This window comes from Pristis pectinata, chromosome 18 (assembly GCF_009764475.1).
Source record: "Pristis pectinata isolate sPriPec2 chromosome 18, sPriPec2.1.pri, whole genome shotgun sequence".
Classification (NCBI taxonomy): Eukaryota; Metazoa; Chordata; class Chondrichthyes; order Rhinopristiformes; family Pristidae; genus Pristis; species Pristis pectinata.
In genome coordinates this window covers 40,130,965-40,158,487 of record NC_067422.1, presented here as the reverse complement: position 1 = coordinate 40,158,487, position 27,523 = coordinate 40,130,965, and the positions used below count along the sequence as shown (strand labels likewise).

Below are 27,523 nucleotides of genomic sequence, written 5' to 3'. Positions count from 1 at the left end.
CCAACTGTCTATAGAGAGGGCAGCGTCGGAGCGGGCAGCAGAGTGAGTGGGAGCGGAGTGTTCTGGGCTTTGGCTCAAGGGTCTTCGGCAAAAAGGGGTAAGGCAGGTGAGTAGCTGGTAGGTAGGCAAAGGTAAGGTTACCTGTTATCTGTGATAAATATTTAAGCAGAATATCAGGAGGGGTAATAAGAGGAGCGGCCAGTGTGTGAGTGGCTCAGGGTAGGAGTGGAGCCTTGAGGCTTTGGCTCAAGAGGCTTCGGCGAGCAGAGGCTGAGGAAGAGCTTGCACCCCGAGAGGTAAGGCCGGTAAGTTCCTTTAAGCTAATTAAAGTCGGATTGGGTAATGAAGGCAGCAGCTAGGGCAGTTGTGTGCTCCCAATGCAGTATGTGGGAAGTTAGGGACAGCACGCTTGTCCCTGATGACTACATCTGTAAAAGCCTCCGGTTGTTAAAAACTGCAGTGTGTTTCATAGGAATTCCCCTCAATACATTGGGGATTGACATATTGTATCCCCTGCCCCAGATAAAGAGGCATCACCTTAGCCTTGCCACTGGGGCTGTCCGAAATGAAGGCGCACTCAACCATACAGTAGGAAGGAGTCTTGCTGGTGGAAGAATCTTAAATGACTGGTTTTGGCAGATTCAAATCCGTTCTCACTGTGCATGGAAAATATCAGGTATTTCAATGCCTGCTGTCAATCGTGTTTTAGAAAATATCACATCAAGGCCACAGAGAGCCCTTGTCTAGACCAGATTTTTGATGGACAAGGCAGGCCAAGCTTTACTTAGTACCTAGCGTATGCTATACCTATATTTGATGGGTTGGTGCAGAGGAAGCAAGGTGCTGCATCTAACTCACGATATTGTCTGCACTGGGGTGTTGATGGGAGAGTATAGAGGGAGGTTTATTTGCATCTAGGTTGCCAGATCTGGGGGGTTTCAGATAGGATAATAGAGCATCAACTACTCCATGCTGCACCTGCCCTGAACATGTTTGATACTGATCCAGGTATTTTAGGGAATTTAGGTTGAAAATTTTGGAATAATGGCTCTCCAATATAAGCAAAGGAGAAACAGGCTGTCACAAGTGGAGAGCATGGCTTCTACTGTGCTTTCAGTCTGAGTATTATCTACCAGAAATACTTGTGGAAGAAAATAAATAACTTCATACAATTCCTCAAAAGACCTGAGAAGGGATAACTCAGAAAGGCTTACTTAAGGAAGGTATTCTGCAAGTATATAACTAAACATTTTTGTAAAATGTCTACCTTCAAAGGATCCTGGAATCCCAACATCAGGGAATCTTATCTGTGACGTGTTATACGAAGGGAACACAAGGTGTATCAGTGGCAAGGTTTCTGGCAATAGCCTCAGGGCTTCAAAAAATACAGAGACTGCCCACCCAATGGTACGAACATTGCATTTTCCAATTTCAGGTAACCCTCACCTCAGTGTTCTCCTCCCACACACTCAGCTGTCTCCGTGTTCACTTCCTATTCCCTCCCCACTCCTCCAACTGGCTCCATCTGCCCATCATCTCCCCCCACACCCATGTGGTCTCACCTTTCACCCACCAGCCTCTGCCCCCACCCCCCCTCGTACTGCTACATACTGGCAATCTTTGCCCTTCCCTCAGTCTCGATTCAGGGTCTTAACCAGAAACATTGACCTTTTGCCTTCATAGTTACTGAGTTTTTCCGGTGTTCTGTTCTTTGTTCTGAATTCCAGCATCTGCAGTCTCGTATCTTCTGCCCACCCATTCTGTTCTGCTCCTGTGCACCACCCTCAAGTGTCTTTTGCTTACTCAAAGCTGCCATTGCAAACCACAGAAGGAAGAAGTTTGATTAATAAATTGATCCTTAACACTGACAATGCTGGAAGCAGAAAGTAGCAAGGACCCTGCTTAATAAGGTCACGTTCAAAAACTGAGTGTATAAATGGCAATGTCACATCTAGCTCATTCCATTAGAGTGTGCTGGACTGGTTACCTCCAGGCTCTGGAGTCGGTCGATCTCCGGGTCAATATTTGCAAGATGGAGCGTGGATCGAGGTGACACCCAGCTCTCCAAAGTTTCTTTCTGTCCTGTGGTCATATTCTTAACTTGCTGCATCACTAGATATCCTTGGAATTGGTCATCATAGAAGTAAACATGGACAGAGAGGGGATAGCCCAAAGGTTCGTACCTGAAGAGGGGAGAGCACACGTATACCTATTTCCAAGAACAAACCATGGATTAAATATTTATTTCTTGTTAACCAAACACTTTTCCTTCAATAAATGGATCAAATCTAGATTTTTGTCCTGATGCAAGGTCTACAGCCAAAACACTGACCATCCCTCCACAGATGCTGCCTGACCTGCTGAGCTCCTCCAGCAGTTTGTTTGTTGCTCCAGATTCCAGCATCTGCAGTCTCTTGTGTCTTTTGTGAATAATGTGTCTCTACAAATAGTTTACAGTTGTGCATGTTTCTGTTTACATTCAGAGATCACAGTGCTATGCATAGTTCACCGGTGCTGCTAATTGGCACACCAAACCCACCTCAGAGCTTTCAGATTCTCCATACACTGGGGTATTCAGCTCTGAGTGTTTTGATTCATGCACATAACTGCTGTTTCAACCAAACAGTCCCCTGATTGAACCTCAAAACTCAGAAGTAACGTTATTCTCCTCCTTAAACTGCCACAGGAGACAAGGCTGCCATAATAGAGGTGTATAAGATTATGAGAGGCATAGATAGAGTGGGCAGCCAGCACCTTTTCCCCAGGGTGGCAATAGCCAATACCAGAGGACATCTGTTTGAGTGGAGGGAAGTTTAGGGGAGATGTCAGAGGTAGGTTTTTTTTTTACACAGAGTGGTGTGTGCCTGGAATGCCCTGCTTTTGGGATGTTAGCTTTCATAAATCGTGGGATCGAGTTTAAGAGCCGCGAAGTAATGATGCAGCTTTACAAAACTCTGGTTAGGCCACACTTGGAGTATTGTGTCCAGTTCTGGTCACCTCATTATAGGAAGGATGTGGAGGCGTTGGAAAGGGTGCAGAGGAGATTTACCAGGATGCTGCCTGGATTAGAGAGTATGGATTATGAGGAGAGACTAAAGGAGCTAGGGCTTTACTCTTTGGAGAGGAGGAGGATGAGGGGAGACATGATAGGGGTATACAAGATATTAAGAGGAATAGATAGAGTGGACAGCCAGCGCCTCTTTCCCAGGGCACCAATGCTCAAAACAAGAGGGCATGGCTTTAAGGTAATGGGTGGGAAATTCAAGGGAGATATCAGAGGGAGGTTTTTCCACCCAGAGAGTGGTTAGTGCATGGAATGCACTGCCTGGGGTGGTGGTGGAGGCTGATACGTTGGTCAAGTTCAAGAGATTGTTAGATAAGCATATGGAGGAATTTAAGATAGAGGGATATGTGGGAGGAAGGGGTTAGATAGTCTTAGGTGTGGTTTGAAGGGCGGCACAATATGGTGGGCCGAAGGGCCTGTATTGTGCTGTATTGTTCTGGGGTGGTGGGAGAGGCTGATACAATAGGGCCATTTAAGAGACTCTTGCATGGATGTAAGAAAAATGGTTATGGGCTGTGTAGGAGGGAAGGGTTAGATTGATCATGGAGTAGGTTTATATAGGTCGGCACAACATCATGGGCCGAAAGGGCCTGTACTGTGCTGTATGTTCTGTTCTAATTCTGTGGGATATAAGGCAGCTTATGAGGCCTATGCTCTCCAATCAAACATGGTCTTCAACTCCCACCCAAAATGATCAGACCCTCCCATCCAACTGCTCCTCTTATCCCACCCGACACACTCTTCCTCCCCATCCTGATGTGCTCCCCCTCACCCTAACACACTCGTCCCCTCCACCGTGACCTGCTCCTCTCGTAACCTCCAACAAGCCCCTCCATTCCCATCCTGACACACTTCATTCCCCCTACCCCGACGCCCTCCTCCCCATCTCGTCGTGACGCACTTCTCCTCTACCATGACAGGCACCCACTCTCCATCGGACAGGATTCCCCCCTTCTGTCCCAGCAGGCTCCTCCTCCCCCACCCAATTTGTCCTCCCATCTACCCGATCTTACCACCCAAGAAACTCCCTCCATTCCCAACCCAATATGCTCCAGTTCTGTCCCCACACTGTTCATTCCCTCCATCCTGACGTGCACCTCATCCAACAGAATGCAGCAGGGACACTGGTCCCACACAATGCAATGGGGACACATCACAGAATGTGACCCAGCATTCTTGAGTTCATTGAGTGTACTCAGGAAAGAAACCAGGAGGGCAAAAAAGGGGCATGATAGCTTTGGCAGAGAAGATTAAGAAGAACCCAAAGAGATTTTATAAGTATATTAAGGAGAAAAATAACTAGGGAGAGAATAGTGCCCTTCAAAGTGGACATCTTTGTGTGGAGTTGCAGGAGATGGGTGAGGTCCTTAGAGAAATATTTCTACTCTGTTTTTACTGTGGAGAAAGACATGAAACCTCATAACTAGGGAAAGTAAATGGAGAGGTCTTGGGGATAGTCTGCATTATAGTAGAGGAGATGCTGATTGTCTTAAAATGAATGAAGGTAGACAAGATAAAGGACCTGACCAGATAAATCCAAAAACACTCTGGGAGGCTAGAGAAGAACGTGCGGAAGCCCTGGCTGAGAACTATGCATCATCATTAGCGACAGGTGAACTGCTGGAAGACTGGAGGGTGGTGAATGTTGTGCCTTTAATTAAGAAGGGCTGCAAAGAAAATCTTGGGAACTAGAGACCAGTAGGTCTAACATCTGTGGTAGATAAGTTACTGAAGGGGATTCTGTGAGATGAGTTATACATGCATCTGGAAAGACGGGTTGATTAGGGGTAGCCAGCATGGCTTTGTGCATGGGAGATCATATCTTACGAAACTGATTGCACTTTTTGATGATGTGAACAAGAAGGATAATGAGGGCAGGGCGGTAGACAGGGTCTATAGGGACTTCAGTAAGGCCTTTGATAAGGTTCCACGTGGTAGGCTGCTCTGGAAGGTTAGATCGCATGGGATCCAGGGAGACCTGGCTAATTGGATACACAATTGGCTTGATGGCATGAAGCAGATGATGGTGGAAGGTTGTTCTTCGGACTGGAGGCCCGTGACTAGTGGTGTGCCTCAGGGGTCGGTGCTGGGCCCATTGTTGTTATCTATATCAACAACTTGGATAAGAATGTAAAAGGCATGGTTAGTAAGTTTGCAGATGACATTAAAATAGGTAGTATAGTGGACAGTGAAGATGATTGTCAAAAATTTCTTTATCGGCTGTGTAAGGGGGCCAAGGTAAATGGAAGTTAATTCCGATAAGTGTGAGCTGTTGCAATTTGGTAAGTCAAATCAAGGTAGGACTTGGCAGTGCCTTGGGGAGTGTTGTAGGACGAGGGACTTCGGAGTTCAAATACATGTGGAGTCATAGGTAGACAGTGGTGAAGAAGGCTTTTGGCACATTGGCCTTCATCAGTCAGGGCACTGAGTATAGAAGTTGGGAGATCATGGTGCAGTTGTACAGGACGCTGGTGAGACTACACTTGGAGTATTGTGTTCAGTTTTGGTCATCCTGCTATCGAAAAGATGTTATTAAATAGGAAAGAGTCCAGAGGGGGTTTACAAGGATGTTGCCAGGACTTGAGGGACTGAGTTATAGGAAGAGGTTGGACAAGCTGGCATTTTTTTCCTTGGAAACTGAGAGATGACCTTATAGAGGTGTATCAAAGCATAAGGAGCATAGATGGGATGAATGCACACAGCCTTTTTCCCATGGTTGAGGAGTCAAGAACTGGAGGGCATAGGTTTAAGGTGCGAGGGGAACGTCGCCCCTCGAGTTCTGATTAAGAGGGGCAACGTTTGGGTGGTATATAAGTGGAATGATCTGCCAGAGGAAGAGGTTGAGTCATGTACGATAACAACTTGTAAAAGATAGTTGGACCGGTACATGGATTGTTGACGTTTAGAAGGATATGGGCAAATGGGACTAGCTTGGACGGGCATCTTGGTTGGCATGGTTCAGTTGGGCCGAAGGGACTGTTTCCGTGCTGTATGACTCTACAACTCTATCACAGAATAGAAGACAGGGCAAGCAATCTCCAGCACAGGAACAACAGTTTAACAACTTTCTCAAAGCCTCCTTAAATAAACACAACTTCAGCACCAACTCATGGGAATTCATGCCCCAAGACCACTCAGTCTGCAACAGAACCATCTGGAAAGGAGCTTACTACTTTGAATCTCTCTAATGTCCTGTGGTTCATCAGCCACCTCGGGACGTTTCAACTCTTCCTTGACCTCATGGGTCCACCATCAAAAATCATTGCCCTTGTTGGCTTTCTTGATACCAGACAGTTTCTAGGAATGTGCTCCTGGACTGATCAGGAGTAAGAAGCCTGGTCATTTCTCACTATCCAGTCTAGGGGTACAGAGGACAAGTACTTTGCTCCATTATTTGGTTGACAGAAGCTAAATGTACATATAGTGTTTTATAATGCAGCTCAGTTACTGGACAGTTTACTCCCATACCTGCAACGGCTGTTTGTTCCTTGTTGCCATGTCTGTACTTTGCTCAGGCCCAACTTGAAGAAAATCAGATAGCTGGTAAGTGCAACATCAGTGAGGCTGCTCAGCCCATCCGACTGATCAAAGACATTCTCCCAGTAGGCTTTCAGAGCAGCTGTCCCAGGAGGGTAATTGCCATACAGATGCGAGTCCAAGATGTCAATCACCTCCTGATTAACTGTTGATTCAAACTTTCTTGCAAAAAACGTTGGTCTTGTCATTTGCTGTGAACGAAGATGCAGTAAGATGAATGAGAAAGGAGTAATACGCACATTGTTCATTTTGGTTTTTGGAGAGTGGGAGGGCGATTAGGGGTTTATCGTATTATATCAGTTCCTTCCTTGAAGGCACTCAGTTTCACAGAGATGGATCCAAGAATGTTAAGGTTCCCGCAATACCTCACCCCATGGACCATTCTTCAAGAAATCTTTGGCTCCTCCTCCTGTTTCACCAATGCCTGTGGGCTAGAAATTCTTCAAAATGTGCTTTCACTGCAGTTTGAAATCATGGGTCCAATATTTTCCCAGACCCCCCCCCCCCCCAATCCAATGTGGCCTTTCATAGACAGCTGGGCAAAGACTATCAGGCCCCCCCCATCCAATGTGGCCTCTCATACACAGCTGAGCAAAGATCTTCCTTTGCAATCTCTCACTTTGCAGGAGCAAAGGGAAAGTGCACTACACTGGGGCAGAGGGGAATGGGAGGGAGATATGCAAGGAGTGGCAGCAGGAGAGGAGATTGTGGGGAGCAGGGAGATGTTTGGAGGGAGAAGATGGGGGATGGGAAGTTATGATGAAGATTAGCGGGTGTAGATGTTCAGAGACTGAAAAAGTAGTTTATATTTTTGGGATGCTGAATTACAGAAGTTGTGGATGGTCTGGACACAGACTAATTAAGAATGGCACTGGTGAAACAAATCGGTTTTTAATGGCCACCTGACAGCTTCACGTTGACTTTAACTGATTGCAGCTTTTCACAGTGAACTCCGAGAGCAGAGCCAGAGAGTCCTACAGCACAGAAGTGGGCCCCTCGGCCCACCAGTTCCACACCGACCTTTTTGCCCACCTGTACTAATCCCATTTGCTTGCATTAGGACTGTATCATTTTATGCCCTGCCTATTTAAGTGTCTGTCCAAATGCCTCGTAGTAATCTGGCATCCTCGCGACTTTGGTGGTACTAGATAGGCAAATTTTCAAGACGACCAATAGCTCAACACACTTTCAATTTGCTCTTTTTCAGAAGATGTAACACAGCAGCATAATCAATTTTCCAATGAATTGTTAAAGGGAGTGTGGGAGACAAAACTCAGTGAGTTGATCAGCAACATGGGACCAGGGTCCCGGTGAGTTGATCAGCAACATGGGAACAGGGTCCCGGTGAGTTCATATGCTGCATGAACATAGGTCAGGCCGAGGGTTAAAAAGCAGGACCTCAAGGGTTGTACTCTCTGGATTACTCCCAGGGCCACATGCTAGTGAGGGGAGGAATAGAAGGACAGGGCAGATGAGTGTGTGGCTGAGGAGTTGGTGCAGGAGGCAAGGATTCAGATTCTTGGACCATTGGTTCTATTCTAGGGCAGAAGTGACTGTACAAGAGGGACGGGTTGGACCTGAACTGGAGGGGGACAAATAACCTGGCAGGGAGATTTGTCAGAACTACTTGGGAGGTTTAAACTAGTCTGGCGGGGGGTGGGGGGGCGGGTTGCCAAAGTAGCAGTGTGGCAGATGAGAAAGTTGAGAAGAATATAAAAGTTAAAGCAAGCAAGTCCAGTAGGCAGGACAGGTAGGGGCAGGACAGAGAGTGAGGAAAGTCTGATGGGCTAAACTGTTTTCAGGTAAGGCAGATGAGCTCAGGGCATGGATCAGCACATGGTATTGTGATATTGTAGCTGTTACAGAAACATGGACTGGCAGCTCAATGTTCCAGATGCTACAGGTGCGATAGAGGTAGAGGGGAGAGAGGTTTTTGATTAGGGAGAACATCACGGCAGTACCTAGAGGGGATATTCCTGGGGGATCATCCAGTGAGGCCATAAAGGTAGGACTTAGAAATGAGGGGCTGATGGGATTGTCCTACAGGCTCCCCAATAATCAGCAGGAATTAGTGGAGCAAATATGTGGAGAGATGGTAAATAAATTAAAATTTTTTTTTAATTTAAATTTTATTTACAGCGTGGTAACAGGTCCTTCCAGCCCAACGAGTCCGCGCCGCCCATTTTAAACCCAAATTAACCTACCCGTACGTCTTTGCAATGTGGGAGGAAACCGGACCACCCGGAGGAAACCCACACAGACATGGGAGAACGTACAAACTCCTTACAGACAGCGACGGGAATCGAACTCCAATCGCTGGCCCTGTAATAGCGTCGCGCTAACCGCTACACTACCGTACCGTAGGAATAATAGGGCTGTAATAAGTAGGTGATTCTAACTTCCCTAATATTGACTGGGACTGCCATTGTGCGAAGGGATTAGATGGGATAGAATTTGTTAAGTGTGTCCAGGAAAGTTTCCTCAAGCATATATAGATGGCCCTACTTGAGACGGGGCAACATCCGATCTCGTCCATGGAAATGAGGCTGGGCAAGTGGCTGAAGTGTCAGTGGGGGAGCACTTTGGGAACATGACCATAATTTTATCACTTTTAAAATAGTTATGGAAAGAGATAGAACTGGTCCACAAAGTCCTAAATTGAGGCAAGGCTAATTCTGATGGCATTAGACAGGAACTTGCAAAAGTTCATTGGGAGAGGCTGTTAGCAGGTAAAAGGACATTTGGCAAGTGGGAGGCATTTAAAAGTGAGATAGGGAGAGTTCAATAACAGCATGTTCCTGTTAGAGTGAAGGGCAAGGATGGCAGGAGTAGTGAACCCTGGTTCATGAAGGATATCGAGGCTCTGGTCAGGAAAAAGGAGGCAGGCAGCTGGGATCAAGTGAATCCCTTGAGGATTAACTTGATAAGGGATGTAGTACACTTAAGAGAGAAAGCAGGAAGGCAAAAAGCAGACACCAGATATCCTTGGCAAATAAAGTAAAGGAAAATCCTAAGAGATTCTGTATGTTTAGAGCAAAAGGGTAACTAGGAAAAGAATAGGTTTCCTGAAGGATCAGTGTGGTCACCTATGTATGGAGCCACAGGAGATGGGCAAGGTCTTAAAGAAATGTTTCTCTACTGTACGTACCATGAAGGAGGTCATGAAAGCTAGAGAATTCAGTGAAGAGAATAGTGATATGCTGAAACATATCAATATTATGAAAGATGGGGTGCTGGCAGTCTTGAGGAACATAAAGGTGGATAAATTCCTGGGATCTGACCAAGTATACCCTTGGACACTGCGGGAAGCAAGGGAAGAAATTGCTCAGGCCTGGCAGAGGATTTTGTATCTACCTTAGCCACAGGTGACTGGAAGGTGGCTAATGTTGTGCCTTTATTTAAGAAGGGCTTCAAGGACAAGCCAGAAATTTACAGGCCAGTGAGCCTAATACCAGTGGTGGAATGTTACTAGAAGGGATTCTGAGAAACAGGGCCTATCTGCACTTGGAAAGGCAAGGGCTGATTAGGGAGAGTCAGCATGGCTTTGTGTGTGGGAAATCGTGTCTCACAAATTTAATTTAGTGTTTTTGAAGAGGTAACCATGAGGATTGACAAGGGCAGGGCAGTGGATGTTGTCTAATGGACTTTAGCAAGACCTTTCACAAGGCCCTGCATAGTCTGGAAGTCAAGATCACATGGGACCCAGGGAGAGCTGGCCTGTTGGACACAAAATTGGCTGGGTGCAAGGAGACAGAGGGTGGTAGTAGAGGTGGAGTTTTTCAGCTTGGAGGCCTGAGACCAATGGTGTGCCAAAGGGATCAGTGGTGGGTCCCCTGCTGTTTGCCATCTATATTAATGATATGGACGAGAATGTAGTTGACATGATTCGTAATTTTGTGGGTGACACCAAAATTGGTGGTATAATGGACAGTGAAGAAAGTTGTCTAAGGTTACAACAGGATCAAAATCAACTAGAGCTGTATAAACTTATGAGGGGCATAGATAGGGTGAATGCGCACAGTCTTTTTGCCAGGGTTGGGGCGTCAAGAACTAGGGAGCACAGGTTTAAGGTGAGAGGGGAGGGATTTAATAGGAACCTGAGGGGCAGCTTTTTCACCCACAGGGTGGTCAGTATGTGGAACAAGCTGCCAGAGGAAGTGGTTGAGGCAGGTACATTAACAACATTTAAAAGGTCAGGTACATGGATAGGAAAGGTTTAGAGGGATATGGGTCAAATGGGACTAGCTTAGAGGGGAATCTTGGTTGGCATGGACCAGTTGGGCCCAAGGGCCCATTCCGTACTGTATGATTCTTCTGATTCTTTAGCTGGGAAAGTGGACAAGGGAATGGCAGATGGAACTGAACTCAGGAAAGTGCCATTTTAGGAAGTTAAACCAGGACAGGGATTACACAGTAAATGCAGGGTCCTGGGATGTATTGCAGAACAGAGAGACCTAGGGGTACAAGTACATAGTTCCCTGAAAACGGTGATACAGGTATACAAAGTGGTGAAGAAGGCACATACTTGCCTTCATCGAACTGGGCATTGAGTACAAGTGTTGGAATGTCATGTTACAGCTGTACAGGATGCTGGCGAGCCTAGAATTGCACCTGGAATATTGTGTGCAGTTCTGGTCACCTCACTACAAGACAGTTGTAGCTAGTGAGGATGCAGAAAAACTTCACAAGGATGTTGCCAGGACTGGAGGGTTCTGGAGGGACAAGGAGAGAATGGACAAGCTGGGACTGTTTTCCCTGGAGCAAAGGAGACTGAGGGGTGACCTTACAGAGGTGTATAAAATCATAAAGGGCATAGATAAGGTGAATGGTCAGTCTTTTCCCAGGGTAGGACAGTCCAAAATTCGAGGGCATAGGTTTAAGGTGAAAAGGGAAAGATTTGAAACAGAGCTGCAGGCAAACATTTTCATACAGAGGATGGTGGGAATGTGGAACGAGCTGCCAGAGGAAGTTGTAGAGTGTGTACAGTTACAACTTTTGAAAGACATTTGGACAGGAACATAGATAGGAAAGGTTTACAGGGATAGGGGCCAAATGCTGGCAAATAGGACCAGCTCAGATAGGCACCTTGGTTGGCATGCATGAGTTAGGCCAAAGGGCCTGTTTCCCTGCTGTATAATTCCATGATGCTATAAGAAATGCGGGAATGGGGTCCCAGTGAGTTTATGAGGTGGGTGGGAAAGGGGTCCTACTGAGCTTACAAGCTTGTGGTGACTCTTACGGCGAACAGTGAATACAGAGTGTTAGAGTCGGGGCCCCAGGGAGCGCTGGGAACAGCATTGGTGAATTTGAAGCGACTGCTTGAAATGGAAGCAGGTGAGCCAGGTGCCCAACGATTGGGATTTCTGAACGATCGGAGAGCAGATTGTTGGAGTTTGACTCTACTTCGAGGTTCTTTGAGTAAGTCAAATTCTTACACTGAGATCTGAATCCCCATTCTCTGGGTCACTCACTGCAACAGTACTATCACACCTGCAACAGTGCACTTCCATGTACGTTTCACAAACTCACCCCCCTGTGAACAGTGTGAATATTCCATCTGACAAAGGAGCCAAGCTCTTTTTACCTGAAGCCTTATGAAGTCTTGTGGCTTGAAGTCGTTTGGTGAGCAACCGCACCAGTCCACAATGTGCTTGTACTGGCACTTGCAGCCCAGCTTTCGGTTCCAGTTGGTGACGCGCAGGTTGTTATCCACTAGCGTCTCGCACATGTGGCTGTTTTCCAACACAGTGTGGAAGAAAGACTGCAGAAGAGAGATGGAAAAAATAATTGATAGAACAAGGATATGTACATGGTGGACTTCAGGATTAATGTGCTGGTCCTGAGGCGGTGCAGAGTGTGCTCCACATGACCTACTGTGATTCCTTTCACGAGGCTCACCTGCTGCAGACTAAGCAGAGTTGAGAACATAATTTTGCAGTGCCACTCAGTGAGAGCAGCATCTATTCCCTGTACAGTATGGCTGAAAACATGAGTCTGGGGTGGGAGTGGCAGGCTAAAAACATGGCAGACTGATCGGAACAACAGCCCTGGAATCCGCAGAGGGTGGAAGAGGCAAGATGGAATTAAAACTTTGCAGAACGTGAAGTTTAATAGTCAGTGGGTGTGCTAGTGACTGAAGGACTGTTTGCACAGGGCAACAGGGTAGGTTACTTTGGCAAAATAAATCAACCATCTGGATTTAAATGAAGGAGCCATGATCAAGATGTCTAAAATGGACACGTCAATGACAGTGAAGGAGGAAGTTGCAGGTTGCAAGAAGACAGCAATTGTTGAGGAGTCACAGAGTGGAAAATACGGAAACAATACAGAGCAATACGTGGTAGTGCAGCTGTGGAAGCCAATAGGACAATAGCATGATCCAGAAACGTGCAGAGAAGGAATCAGGCAATTGGGTCATAGTCAGCAAGGGAAGGGGGAAGGGGGAAGGGGGAAGGGGGAAGGGGAATAGTCAGGTACCAGAGAGTACCCCTGTGCCTGTACCCCTTGACAATAAGTACTCCTGCTTGAGTGCTGTTGGGGGAGACAGCCTACCTGGGGGAAGCAACAGTGGCAGTGTCTCTGGCACAGAGCCCAGCCCTGTGGCTCAGGAGGGTAGGGAAGGAGAGAGGAGGGCACTAGTGATGGGGGACTCTATAGTTAGGTGGGCAGACAAGCGATTCTGTGGACACAGGAAAGAAACTCAGAAGGTAGTTTGCCTCCCAAGTGCCAGGGTCCGGGATGTTTCTGATCGCGTCGAAGATATCCTGAAGGGGGAGGGAGAACAGCCAGAGGTTGTGGTACATATTGGTACGAATGACATAGGTAGGGAGAGGAATGAGGTCCTGAAAAGAAACTATAGAGAATTAGGAAGGAAGTTGAGAAGCAGGACCTCAAAGGTAGTAATTTCCAGATTACTGCCTGTGCTAAGCGACAGTGGGTATAGGAACAGAATGAGGAGGAGGTTAAATGTGTGGCTGAGGGATTGGAGTAAGGAGCAGGGATTCAGTTTTCTGGATCATTGGGGCCTCTTTTAGGGCAGATATGACCTGTTCAAAGAGGACGGGTTGCACTTGAATCCCAGGAGGACCAACATACTGGTGGGGAGGTTTGCTAAGGCTACTGGGGAGAGTTTAAACTAGAATTGTTGGGGGGTGGGATCTGTACTGGAGAGACTGGGGAAGAGGTGTTTGGCTCTCAAATAGAGGAGGCTAGGAGTAAGTACCATAGGCAGGTGATAGAGAAGGGACGTGTTCAGACAGGCTTGAGATGTGTCTATTTTAATGCAAGGAGTATTGTGAACAAGGCAGATGAGCTTAGAGCTTGGATCGATACTTGGAGCTATCGTGTGGTGGCCATTACGGAGACTTGGATGGCTCCGGGGCTGGAATGGTTGATTCAAATGCCGGGTTTTAGATGTTTCAGGAAGGACAGGGAGGAAGGCAAGAGAGGTGGGGGAGTGGCACTGTTGATAAGAGATAGTGTCATAGCTGTGGAAAAGGTGGACGTTGTGGAGGGATTGTCTACGGAGTCTCTGTGGGTGGACGTTAGGAACAGGAAGGGGTCGATAACGGTGCTGGTTTTTCTTTTATAGGCCGCACAATAGTGACAGGGTTATTGAGGAGCAGATAGGGAAGCAGATCCTAGAAAGGTGTGAGAATAACAGAGGAGTTGTGATGGGGGATCCTAATTTCCCAAACATCGATTGGCATCTCCAGACAGTGAGGGGATTAGACGAGGTGGAGTTTGTTAGGTGTGTTCAGGAAGGGTTCTTGACACAGTATGTAGATAGGCCTACAAGAGGAGAGGCTGTGCTTGATTTGATATTGGGTAGTGAACCTGGTCAGGTGTCAGATCTCTCAGTGGGTGAACATTTTGGTGATAGTGATCATAATTCTATCTCCCTTACGTTAGCACTAGAGAGGGATAGGAACAGACAGGCTAGAAAGGTGTTTACTTGGAGTAAAGGGAATTATTAGGCTCTCAGGCAGGAAATTGGAAGATTAAATTGGGAACAGATGTTCTCTGGGAAAAGTACGGAAGATATGTGGCAAATATTCAGGGGATATTTGTGTGGAGCTCTGCACAGACAGGGGAGTTATGATAGGATACAGGAACCGTGGTGTACAAAGACTATAATAAATCTAGTCAAAAGGAAAAGAAAAGCTTACAAAAGGTACAGAGAGCTAGGTAAAGTTAGAGATCTGGAGGAGTACAAGGCTAAAAGGAAGGAACTTAAGAAAGAGATTAGGAGAGTCAGAAGGGGACATGAGAAGGCCTTGGTGGGCAGGATTAAGGAAAACCCCAAGGCGTTTTATAAGTAAGTGAAGAGTGAGAGGATGAAATGCTTAAGGATAGGGCCTATCAAGTGCAGCAGTGGGAAAGTGTGTATGGATCCAAAAGAAATAGCAGAGGTACTTAGTGAATACTTTACGTCAGTATTCACTACGGAAAAAGATCTGAGGGATTATAGTGGGGACTTGCAGTGGCCTGAAAAGCTTGAGCATGTAGATATTAGAAAAGAGGTGGTGCTGAAACTTTTAGAAAGCATCAAGTTAGATAAGTCGTCGGAACCGGATGAGATGTACCCCAGGTTGCTGTGGGAGGCGAGGGAGGAGATTGCGGAACCTCTGACGATGATCTTTGTGTCGTCCATGGAGACGGGAGAGGTTCCAGAAGATTGGAGGGTTGCGGATGTTGTTCCCTTATTCAAGAGGGGGAGTAGGGATAGCCCAGGAAATTATAGACTGGTGAGTCTTACTTCAGTGGTTGGTAAGCTGACGGAGAAGATCCTGAGAGGCAGGATTTATGAACATTTGGAGAGGTATGATATGATTAGGAATAGTCAGCATGGCTTTGTTAAGGGTAGGTCCTGCCTTACGAGCCTGATTGAATTTTTTGAGGATATGAATAAACACATCGATGAAGGGAGAGCAGTAGATGTAGTGTATATGGATTTCAGCAAGGTGTTTGATAAGGTACCCCATGTGAGGCTTATGGAGAAGGTGAGGAGACATGGGATCCAAGGGGACATTGCAGTGTGGATCCAGAACTGGCTGGCCCACAGAAGGCAAAGAGTGGTTGTTGAAGGGTCGTATTCTGAGTGGAGGTCAGTGACCAGTGGTGTACCTCAGGGATCTGTACTGGGAGCCTTACTACTTGTGATTTTTATAACCAACCTGGATGAGGAAGTGGAGGGGTGGGTTAGTTAGTTTGCGGATGACACCAAGGTTGGGGGTGTTGTGGATAGTTTGGAGGGCTGTCAGGGGTTACAGAGGGACATAGATAGGATGCAGAGTTGGGCTGAGAAGTGGCAGAAGCAGTTCAACCCAGATAAGTGTGAAGTGGTTCATTTTGGTAGGTCAAATATGTTGGCGGAATATAGTCTTAATGGTAGGACTCTTGGCAGAGTGGAGGATCAGAGGGATCTTGGGGTCTGAGTCCATAGGACGCTCAAAGCGGCTGCGCAGGTTGACTCTGTGGTTAAGAAGGCATGTGGTGTATTGTCCTTCATCAATCGGGGAATTGAATTTAGGAGCCGTGAGGTATTGTTGCAGCTATATAGGTCCCTGGTCAGACCCCACTTGGAGTATTGAGCTCAGTTCTGGTCGCCTCACTACAGGAAAGATGTGGAAGCCATAGAGAGGGTGCAGAGGAGATTTACAAGGATGCTGCTTGGAATGCGTAGCATGCCTTATGAAAGCAGGTTGAGGGAACTCGGCCTTTTCTCCTTGGAGAGACGGAGGATGGGGGGGGGGCCTGATAGAGGTGTATAAGATGATGAGAGGTATTGATAGGGTAGATAGTCAGAGTTCCCTCAACCTGCTTTCATAAGGCATGCTCTGCATCCCATACAGCATCCTTGTAAATCTCCTCTGCACACTTTCTATGGCTTCCACATCTTTCCTGTAGTGAGGCGACCAGAACTGAGCTCAATACTCCAAGTGGGGTCTGACCAGGGACCTATATAGCTGCAACAATACCTCATGGCTCCTAAATTCAATTCCCCGATTGATGAAGGACAATACACCACATGCCTTCTTAACCACAGAGTCAACCTGCGCAGCCGCTTTGAGTGTCCTATGGACTCGGACCCCAAGATCCCTCTGATCCTCCACACTGCCAAGAGTCCTACCATTAAGACTATATTCCGCCAACATATTTGACCTACCAAAATGAACCACTACACACTTATCTGGGTTGAACTGCATCTGCCACTTCTCAGCCCAACTCTGCATCCTATCTATGTCCCTCTGTAACCCCTGACAGCCCTCCAAACTATCCACAACACCCCCAACCTTCGTGTCATCCACAAACTTACTAACCCACCCCTCCACTTCCTCATCCAGATCATTTATAAAAATCACATACAGTAAGGGTCCCAGTACAGATCCCTGAGGTACACCACTGGTCACGAGACCTCCACGCAGAATAAGACCCTTCAACAACCACTCTTTGCCTTCTGGGGGCCAGCCAGTTTTGGATCCACACTGCAATGTCCCCTTGGATCCCATGTCTCCTCACCTTCTCAATGAGCCTTGCATGGGGTACCTTATCAAACGCCTTGCTGAAATCCATATACACAACATCTACTGCTCTCCCTTCATCGATGTGCTTAGTCACATCCTCAAAAAATTCAATCAGGCTCGTAAGACAGGACCTGCCCTTGACAAAGCCATGCTGACTATTCCTAATCATATTATACCTCTCCAAATGTTCATAAATCCTGCCTCTTAGGATCTTCTCCACCAGCTTACAAACTCTTTCTATTCTGAGAAATGGAATGATTTTAAATTTAAACCTCAGCTAATTGGATGAAAGGGTGTAAATATTAAGTTTAGGGCAGCTTTGAGAGGACATGGGATCCTCTGGATAAAACTGCTCCAAAGTGACTAAACCTACATTCTCTGTCAAGGTGGCTATAGGACACTTGGTGAGAGGAATGGAAAACTGATCACCTCAGAGTGTTTGACAGGGAAATTTAGAGGGAGGTCTACTCTGTATCTACCTAATTTCATAACTGCTCTGTTACATAGTAGAGAAGGCACCTTACTTGGTATCAACTCTGTGGTGTACATGTGCTAGGAATATTTGATGGAACAGCGTACAGCGGAGAATTATCACAGAACTACAGAATGGGGACCATTTGGCCCATTCAGTCTGCACCAAACCAACTAACCCTCTTCCACAGCCTTGCAAATTCTCTCCTTTCCAATGCCTATCTAGCTTTCTTCTGAATGCTCCAATTGAACCTACCTACCTACTCCCACTGGCAGTGCATTCCAGACAGCACTCACTCACCGGGTAAAAAAAATTACAGGCAAGGAACAGGCCATTCAGCCCAACCAGTCCATGCCCTGAAAAAGAGTTGGTCCAAACCCGGCTCCTTAACGAAGCATCACATTATAGGAACTTCATCTGAGTTTGTGAAGTAAGAACTTGCACAGGATGTTCTAAAGGTTTTGATGAAATATCATTGACCCAAAACGTTTCTCCCTCCACAGATGCTGCCTCACCAGTATTGGTTTATATTGTCTATGCCAGTGTTGGTAGGAGGTTCCACCCACTCTACTATCTCTATCAGTATGACTCTGAGGGTGATTTAGCCCACATCCAACTTTGCTCCATGTTCCCTGGGAATGTTTGATCTGACAGGATAGAGGGAGGCTTTCTATGCACCCAGCCTGTGCTGTTCCTGGCCTGGAAGCATTTGCTTCTGATGCTGCATGTCTGAAGTGGGAGAAGCGCCATTCCCAAATAGAAAATAGCTGTGATATTGATTGACATTTGAAAGTCGGTCAGTTCTCACCTCAGCCGGAAGCAGAGTGTACCAGTAGAACTGTTTCAGCTGCGTGACCAGCTCATCCTGTGAGTACACCACATAATCAACAAACTTGTGAGTCAGAGCAAACCAGTCAGAACCACCGTCCACTACAATGCCCTCAGGTATCTGCCTGTCTCCAAGGCGCCACATGTGACTGTCACATTCGTGGAAGAGTCTGTCCAACCCCTGCTTCTTGATGAACCTGTAAATAGAGCACAAGAGTAAGGAAGTCACGTTGCAGCTATATAAAAAAAACTTTGGTTAGGCCATACTCGGGGTATTGTGTGCAGTTCTGGTCACCCCATAACAAGGAAGATGTGGAGGGTTTGGAAAGGGTGTAGGAGAGGTTTACCAGGATTCGAGGGTATGAGTTATAAGGAGAGGTTGGACAATCTTGGGTTGTTTTCTCTGGAGTGTCAGAGACTGAGGGGAGACCTGATAGAAGTTTATAAAATGATGAGAGGCATTTATTAGGGCACAATCTTTTTTTTTGAGTGTAGAAATATCGAATACTAGAAGGTATAGCTTTAAGTTGAGAGGGGGAAAGTTTAAAGGAGATGTGCGGGGCAAATTTTATTTTACACAGAGTGGTGGGTGCCTGGAACCAGCTGCCGGGGTGGTGATGCAAGCAGATATGATAGTGGTGAATAAGAGGCTGTTAGATAGACACATGAATGTGCAGAGAACAGAGAGATATGGATCATGTGCAGGCAGAAGAGAATTAGTTTAATTCAGCATCTCGTTTGGCACAGACATTGTGTGCTGAAGGGCCTGTTCCTGTGCTGTACTGTTCTCTGTAATAGGGAAGTCACTGAATTAATGAAGAACTTGCCTTTAGGTCAAGCCTTTGGATGCTCTACAAGCAGTGAAGACCCTCTTAAGTGTGGTCACTGTTGTAAAGCAGCAGCCAAATTGCACACATCTAGATCCTCCCAAACAAGGTAAATGATCCTGGTAATCAGTTTCAGAGTCATTGGTTGAGCAATGGACACATCACTAGGGATACAAAATTATGAAGGCCATTGATGGGGTAGATAGTGAGAAACTTTTCCCTGTAACAGAGAGGTCTAAACTCAGTGGACACAGGGTTTAGAGGGAATTTGAGGAAAATTGTTTTCACCCAGATGGTGTTTGCAATCTGGAACGCACTGCCTGAGAAGGTGGTGGAGGCAGGTTCTCAAATGTTCTCTTGATGAACATCCAAATTGCTAAGGCATAAAAAGCTATTGACCAAGTGCTGGTAAATGGGATGTGTGTTGACAGGTACTTGATGGTTGGCATGGACATGACGGGCCAAAGGGCCTGTTTCTGTGCTGTATGGCTCCATGAAAATATTGAATCACCCCACTGATTTTGCCCTCCATGTGGACCCAACTCCTGTATTTTACTTTAAATTGACACCAATATATTTTAAATATAATTCTCATTAATTTAATTCAACTCATCAACTTCTACTCTCCTAATGAATTTTGAACCAATGTTCCAGCTTTCCCTGATCAATATTTTACACTCCCTGACTTCGAACAACACCGGTTGTAGCTAATAGAGAGGATGCCAAATGGTTCCCTGCTTCAGCAAGATCTGAGTCAATGTAATAAAGCACTTCTCCAAGGAGGAGTCTGAAGCAAGTTCAAGAGTGAATGCCAGCATATCTGAAAGATCCAGACTGCCTGCCTTCCTGGAGGGTAAAGCTTGGTGATAAGCCGCCTCCTGAAGTAGGCTGGAGATGGAAACAGGATCAATGAAATGTACACATGGAAGATATAATGAAAATTCTTTAAAGATTGGTTTTGAAGCCTTTAATTAGATCATTTTTATCATCTTGGAAATCTGACAGCATTAAAGAGATCCATGTCTTCCATACACGTTTCTAGCAGAAGTAGAAACATAGAAACAAGTAATTGTGGGTTATTTTTGCATAGCTCAGCTCCCCCCACCCCACTGCCCACACACACACACCCCACCACCTCACCTAACCTCACAGGTGTCCAGCACCTTCTGGGTAGTCACCTTTTGGCCAGCCTTCAAGTTGAACCAAGGCAGTAAATGTTAGCAGACTATTTGAGCATGACCAGCCCGACCTTTTCTCTGCCAACATACATGCAGATATTAGGAATGGTTGGCTTGCTCCATGTCCCCCTGGCGAGTCCGAGTTATATATATTTCATTGCATCAACTCTACTGCTCTCCCAGTTGGAATTAACTACTTCAGACCTGGACTGCAATCACTGGATATTTATGTGGGTCACTATGATAAATTCATCAAAACCAAACATTATATTCTTGTTGGATGGATGGACTTAGGTGAGATCAGAATTGGGTTCAGGTGTGAAGAACTTTATAAAAGAATAGACTGTTCCAAAGCATTGCCCAAATTCATTTCAAGATAAATGGCTTAAACAAGGACTTGCTGCCATCTACTGACTGCACTGCAGCAAGGGTTCATGCTCTCAGGAGAGCAAGAGAGAAAACTTTGGAACAAGTGTCTGTTGCCTTCCTCAATCTGGCCAAACATCCCCTTTCACAACTTCAGTGGTCACTCCTCTTTCATCAGTATTACAAAGCAGGGGACATCAACACAGTGACAAAGATCACAATAAGTTTTGGCTTCTATTGATTTATAATGCAACTATTTTTCAGTTGCCAAAAGTATAATGAAAGTATTAATTAGCTCTGCAGTCACTGGGGCATTGGGAGGGACAACTGTTCTGAAACAAACAATGCTGGACAGCTTCTACTTTTCAATTGCCTTTGTGAATTTTTGGCTTTTCAGGACAAGCTGCATAAAATTACAGGACAAATTTCAGGACAAGCTGCATAAAATGCATGGTGTTATTACAGAACCTCAGTGGGCAAATGCAGTAATCCTGAATGGAAAAGTTCATCTTGTTTCTGGCTGAAGGACTTCCTCTCTCTGCTGTTCATCTGTTCATTACTAACCTTTGAGGGTGCAGGAAAGTACTTGAGGAAATTAGGAGGGCAAAAAGAGGCCGTGAAATATGTTTGGCAGGTAAGATTAAGGAGAATCCTGTCAGTCATTAAGTATATGAGGAGCATGAGGGTAGCTGGGGAGAGAGTGCATGCTCTGAGTGACCAAATGGGTAATCTATGGAAATGGAATTGGTTTATTATTGTCACTTGTACCAAGTTACAGTGAAAAACTTGTCTTGCATACCGTTCATACAGATCAATTCATTACAACAGAGCACTGAAGTGGTACAAGGATAGTAATTACAGGTTTGAGGAAGGACTTTTAAAAGAGGATCTGAGGACTAAGCTTTTGTTTTACATAGAGGGTGTTTGATATCTGTAAAGGAAGTGGTGGAATAAAATACAATTACTATGTTTAAAAGGTGTCTGGACAGATATTGAAGGCGTAGAAGGATATGGTCGTATTGTCAGCAAATGGGATTAATGTGGATGGGCAAAAAGACGTGGTGGGCCGAAGGGCTGGGTTTCTGTCCTGTACCATTCTATACACTATTACTTACCTTGCTGTATGGGCTGCTCTATTTGTTAGGCAGATGTGAATGAAATTGAACACTGTGCAATCATCAGACGATATCCTCACTTCTGATGGTCATTAATAAAGCAGCTGAAGATGGTTGGACACAGGCCCAAGGAACTTCTGCAGTGATGTCTGGGTCTGGAACTCATTGCAACATCACTGAGGAACACAGCCCAAGACTTTGCACTGCAACAGTGGTTTAACTCTACACTGCTGCAGAGGGCTCCTCTGCCTCATGCTCCTGCAGCCACCCAACAATACGCAGCTAAATCCTGACATGAGAATAGTGTCAAGGTAGCGTAGCGGTTAGTGCGACGCTATTACAGCACCAGCGATCGGGGTTCGATTCCCGCTGTCTGTAAGGAGTTTGTACGTTCTCCCGTGTCTGCGTGGGTTTCCTCCGGGTGCTCTGGTTTCCTCCCACATTCTAAAGACGTACAGGTAGGTTAATTTGGGGTTTAAAGTGGGCAGTGCAGACTCGTTGGGCTGAAAGGGCCTGTTACCACGCTGTAAATAAAATTTAATTAAATTTAATCTACATTACTCTAACAGCACAATGGTCTTTTGAGATGAAAAAAGTGACATCCTTCATAACCCACCATTTTAAGTTACATCATCAGTTCTGGGTAAAAGCTTTTAATATTCAGGTAGCAGCTATTATCAAACAACTATCCAGATGGACAGAATCATGGGATGCATCTAGCAGAGAGAGAATCAACAGCTCATCACTGACCCAGCAACAGAGTCTCTGGCTTTGATATTCTTTGAAGGCAGCAGACCACCCATTCCAGATACTGCCATCACCTGAGGATTAATCCCAAGTGTAATTGAGTCCTAGACTGTGGATAGCAACTTGCCCACATTTATCTCCTGTGGATGGCACCACGTTCATCTACTCAGCCTCACAGCACCCAATTAATGAATGACTAAACCCATCATAAGTTTATCATTCAAAATTAGTAGTAGGAGACATCACTTGGGGAGAAATCAATCACACGTACCTGCTTATGTTTCCAACGTGCGACAGCAATTGTACAGATCTTTGCCTTAATCTTAGTTTAATAATAGAAACCTTGACTCTGCAATGGCACAGTTCCTGATCCAATTGGATTGTATCCTAAGCTGAGGTCAGGGAGCTCAACACACCCTACGGATGCAACAAAGTCTTCACAACTTGAAAGTGTTAGTTCACATTTCAGCACCTACCTGGCATTATCCCTGCCGTGAGATTTCAGGAAGTTCTTCCCTTTGTACTTGGAGAGGAACCCCACCAGCTCGTCATTTGTCCTATAATTTAAAAAGTTAACAATTTAAACAAAACTTAGCAACTCTTTCCTTCTATATTCCACTGTTGATACCCGTTAGATTCCTTGAAAATTGTACTGATTGAGATGAAGGACATTTTGTGGATTCCTGACCTGCTGAGTCTTTCCAACATGCATTTTGGTTCAGGCTGAAAAATGTCTTCTTCTAAAAACCTAAATACCCAAGGCAGGTATAACACAGGTCAGATACAGAGCTTTTCTCCCTCTCACTAACTTCAGTGTGGTAATGTTATTTTTCCAATTCTTACACCAGCCATCCTGCATCAGATTGTCATTTTAGTGAAGAATTAAGAAATAAAGAAGGAAATTGCTTTTATTGGGGCTTGATCATTTCTACAGGAAGTGGCAAAAATCTCCGCATGACTCACCAACTAGAACAACTCAAATAAAAGTAGTAAGATTTGATTCCCTATGAAGAATGGTGATCATCTCTGACTAACATGTGCTTAGCACATGTGGTCAGCAAGTAAAGCGTGGGCAGTTTAAAAAGCGGGTGAAAAAAAAACTTCAGAGGTTTCGCGGGTTTTACTTCGGGACTTTGGAACAGATAAGTTTTTCTTTTTTCTTATATAAGGTTTTGTTTTTATAAGGTTCTCTTTTATAAGTTTTTTTATATAAGTTCTCATCGGGAATACTGGGGGCAGGACAGTGCAGGCGCTTGACGTCAGCAGGTAAAGCGCAGGCAGTTTAAAAGCAAACCACCATATCCAGCGGGCAACGTCGGATCGGGCAGCGGAGTGAGAGGAAGCAGAGTGATTTGGGCTTCGACTCATGGGGCTTTGGCTTAAAGGGGTGAGGCAGGTGAGTAGCTGGTAAGTGAAGGTAAGGTTTACCTGTTATCTGTTAGAAATATTTAAGTAGGACAAAACTAGGTGGGGGGAGAAAAAGAATTAGTTCAGATGGAGGACATGGTGGTGTGCTGCAGCTGCTTGATGTGGGAGCTAGTGGACCTTGCTGCGGTCCACGATGGCCACATCTGCAGTAAGTGCTGGAGGCTGGAGGAACTTCGACTCAAAATTGATGAGCTGGAGTTGCAGCTTCAAACACTGCGGAGCATCAGGGAGGGAAGAGAGTTATGTAGATACTGTACATCAGGAGACAGTCACCTCCCCCCTTAGAGCAGGTACTTCTGGAGTCCAGGAAGCAGATAGAAGGGTGACTGTCAGGGGAGAGAAAAGGAAAAAGAAAACGAACAGGCAGATAGAGCAGAGGAGCCCGGAGGCTGTTCCCCTCAATAACAAGTTTTCTGCTTTGGATGCTGTTGAGGGGGATGACCTGCAGGGGCCTAGCAGCAGTAGCCAGGTCTCTGGCACTGGGACTGGTCCTGCTGCTCAGAAGGGAAGGAAGGAGAAGAGGAAGGCAGCAGTGATGGGGGACTCGATAGTCAGGGAAACAGATAGGAGGTTCTGTGGCAGTGAGCATGAATCCCGGATGGTATGTTGCCTCCCAGGTGCCAGGGTCCAGGATGTCTCTGGTCAGGTCCACAGGATTCTTGAGCGGGAGGGAGAACAGCCAGAAGTCGTGGTTCATGTTGGTACCAACGACGTAGGTAGGAAGAGGGATGAGGTCCTGAAAAGTGAGTTTAGGGAGCTAGGCAGAAGGCTGAAGAACAGGACCTCAAGGGTAGCAATCTCGGGATTGCTGCCAGTGTCATGCGATAGTGAAAGTAGGAATAGGAGGAGATGGCAAATAAATGTGTGGCTGAGAAGTTGGTGCAGGAGGGAAGGTTTTAGATTTTTGGATCATTGGGATCTCTTCTGGGAAAGGTGGGACCTGTACAGAGGACGGGTTACACCCGAACCTGAGGGGGGCCAATATCCTTGCAGCCAGGTTTGCTAGGGTGGTTCGGGAGGTTTTAAACTAGATTGCGAGGGGATGGGAACCGGGGGAGTAGGTCAGAGGAAGAAGGGGATGGGGAAAAGTCAGATCTAACAGGTAGAGAGGCTTTGAGGAAGGAGAAGCAGAGTACAGGCTATAAAAGTAGTAAGGTGGATGGGCTAAAGTGCATTTACTTAAATGCAAGAAACATCAGGAATAAGGGAGATGAACTGAGAGATTGGATAAGTACATGGGACTATGATATTGTGGCTATTACAGAGACATGGCTGACATCAGGGCAGGAATGGATATTGAATATTCCTGGTTTTCAGTGTTTTAAAAGGGATAGGGGGGGAGAAGAGGAGGAGGGGTGGCGATACTGGTCAGGGATACCATTACAGCTGCAGAAAGAGTAGATAGTGTAGAAGGATCCTCTCTAGAGTCAGTATGGGTGGAAGTTAGGAACAAGAAAGGAGCAGTTACTCTAGTGGGAGTATTCTATAGGCCCCCCGGTAGCAGTAGGGATACTGAGAAGCAGATTGGGAGGCAGATCACCAAGGACTTTTCCTGGGCAATACACACCTCAGCTGTCATTAGGAAGGCACAGCAATGCCTTTATTTTTTGAGGAAATTGAGGAAAGCCAGACTATCTCAGAACATTCTGGTGAACTTCTACCAGTGTGCGGTGGAAAGTATCCTGACATACAGCATTACTGCTTGGTATGCCAGCTGCACTAGGAAGGAGCAGAAGGCTCTGCAGAGGGTCATCAAGACGGCCCAAAACATCATTGGGACTCAGTTACCAGCGATGGAGGACATCTATCAGGCTCGATGTTGGAGCAGGGCTTTAAACATCATTCGAGAACTAGCTCACCCTGCTCACTACCTTTTTAAACTACTCCCCTCTGGTAGGCGATACAGGACAATACATGCACACCCTACAAGACTGAAACACAGCTTTTTTCCCCAAAGCTGTTAAATTGTTGAACACGAACTGACACCTCCTATAACATACATACACACACACATACTATGTCTTCCCCCCTTTACCGGCTGGACTCGTCATGGTGTCATTTAATATATTGATATGCTGCTGATTATCATTATTATTATCATGGTTCATTTGCACACTGCCTTTTTATATATTTTTTTATACTTTATATTTGTGTCAGTATGTTTGTTTTATTTTATTGTTATAATTGCTCTTATCAATTTACTGTTTTGGTTTTTATTAGGCAAGGGAGTGCCATCGTAATCTCGTTGTGTTGATGTTGCAACAGTACAAAGACAAATAAAGAAATAAAGAAAGAAATAAAGATTTTGGAAAGATGCAAAAATAACAGGGTTATTATAGTGGGAGACTTCAACTTCCCAAATTTTGATTGGCACCTCCTTAGTGCCAAAGGTTTAGACGGGGCGGAGTTTGTTAAGTGTGTCCAGGACAGATTCCTGTCACAGTATGTTGACAGGCCAACTAGAGGAAATGCCATATTAGATCCAGTTTTAGGTAATGAACTGGGTTAAGTGACAGATCTATCGGTGGGTGAGCATTTGGGGGACAGTGACCATTGCTCCATAACCTTTAGCATTGTCATGGACAGGGATAGGAGCAAAGAGGACGGGAAGATATTTAATTGTTAAATTAAATATTTTTATTTAATAGCGTTTATGCGACGCTATTACAGCGCCAGCGATCGGGGTTTGATTCCCATCGCTGTCTGTAGGGAGTTTGTACGTTCTCCCGTGTCTGCGTGGGTTTCCTCCGGGTGCTCCGGTTTCCTCCCACATTCCAAAGACATATGGTTAGGTTAATTTGGGTTTAAAAGGGCGGCGCGGACTCGTTGGGCCGGAAGGGCCTGTTACCACACTGTAAATAAAAATTAATTTAAAATTAATCGGGGAAAGGCGAATTATGAGGCTATAAGGCGAGAACTTGAGAGTGTAAATTGGAATAACATTTTTGAATGTACTATGGAGATGTGGTCGATGTTCAGGGATCTCTTGCAGGATGTTAGGGATAAATTTGTCCTGGTGAGGCAAAGAAGGAATGGCAGGGTGAAGGAACCGTGGGTGACGAGAGAGGTGGAACAACTAGTTAAGAAGAAGGCGGCAGCATACGTAAGGTGTGAGCAGCAAGGATCAGACAGGGCTCATGAGGAATATAGAGTAGCAAGGAGGGAACTAAAGAAGGGGCTGAGGAGAGCGAGAAGGGGACATGAAAAGGCTTTGGCAAGTAGGGTTAAGGAGAATCCCAATGCTTTTTACTTGTACGTGAAGAGCAGAAGGATGGCTAGAGTAAAGGTAGGTCCGATTAAAGACAAAGGTGGGAAGCTGTGCCTGGAAGCTGTGGAAGTGGGTGAGGTTCTCAATGAATACTTCTCTTCAGTATTCACCAAGGAGAGGGGTCTTGATGACACTGAGGACAATGTTGGTAAGGGTAATGTTCTAGA

At 45.7% G+C, this 27,523-nt stretch overlaps 1 protein-coding gene across 1 annotated transcript in view; it reads right to left on the bottom strand.

Annotated features, from left to right (window-relative positions):
* Positions 1–27,523, bottom strand: part of xylt2 (xylosyltransferase II) — a 128,904-nt gene that overhangs the window by 10,364 nt on the left and 91,017 nt on the right. Inside the window, exons 5-9 of the mRNA XM_052032746.1 lie at positions 23,137–23,217; positions 18,408–18,624; positions 12,186–12,362; positions 6,533–6,792; positions 1,988–2,183 (exon numbers count right to left, since the gene is read on the bottom strand). Of these exons, the coding sequence (XP_051888706.1) occupies positions 1,988–2,183; positions 6,533–6,792; positions 12,186–12,362; positions 18,408–18,624; positions 23,137–23,217 (931 nt within the window). The remainder of the gene's footprint in view (positions 1–1,987; positions 2,184–6,532; positions 6,793–12,185; positions 12,363–18,407; positions 18,625–23,136; positions 23,218–27,523) is intronic.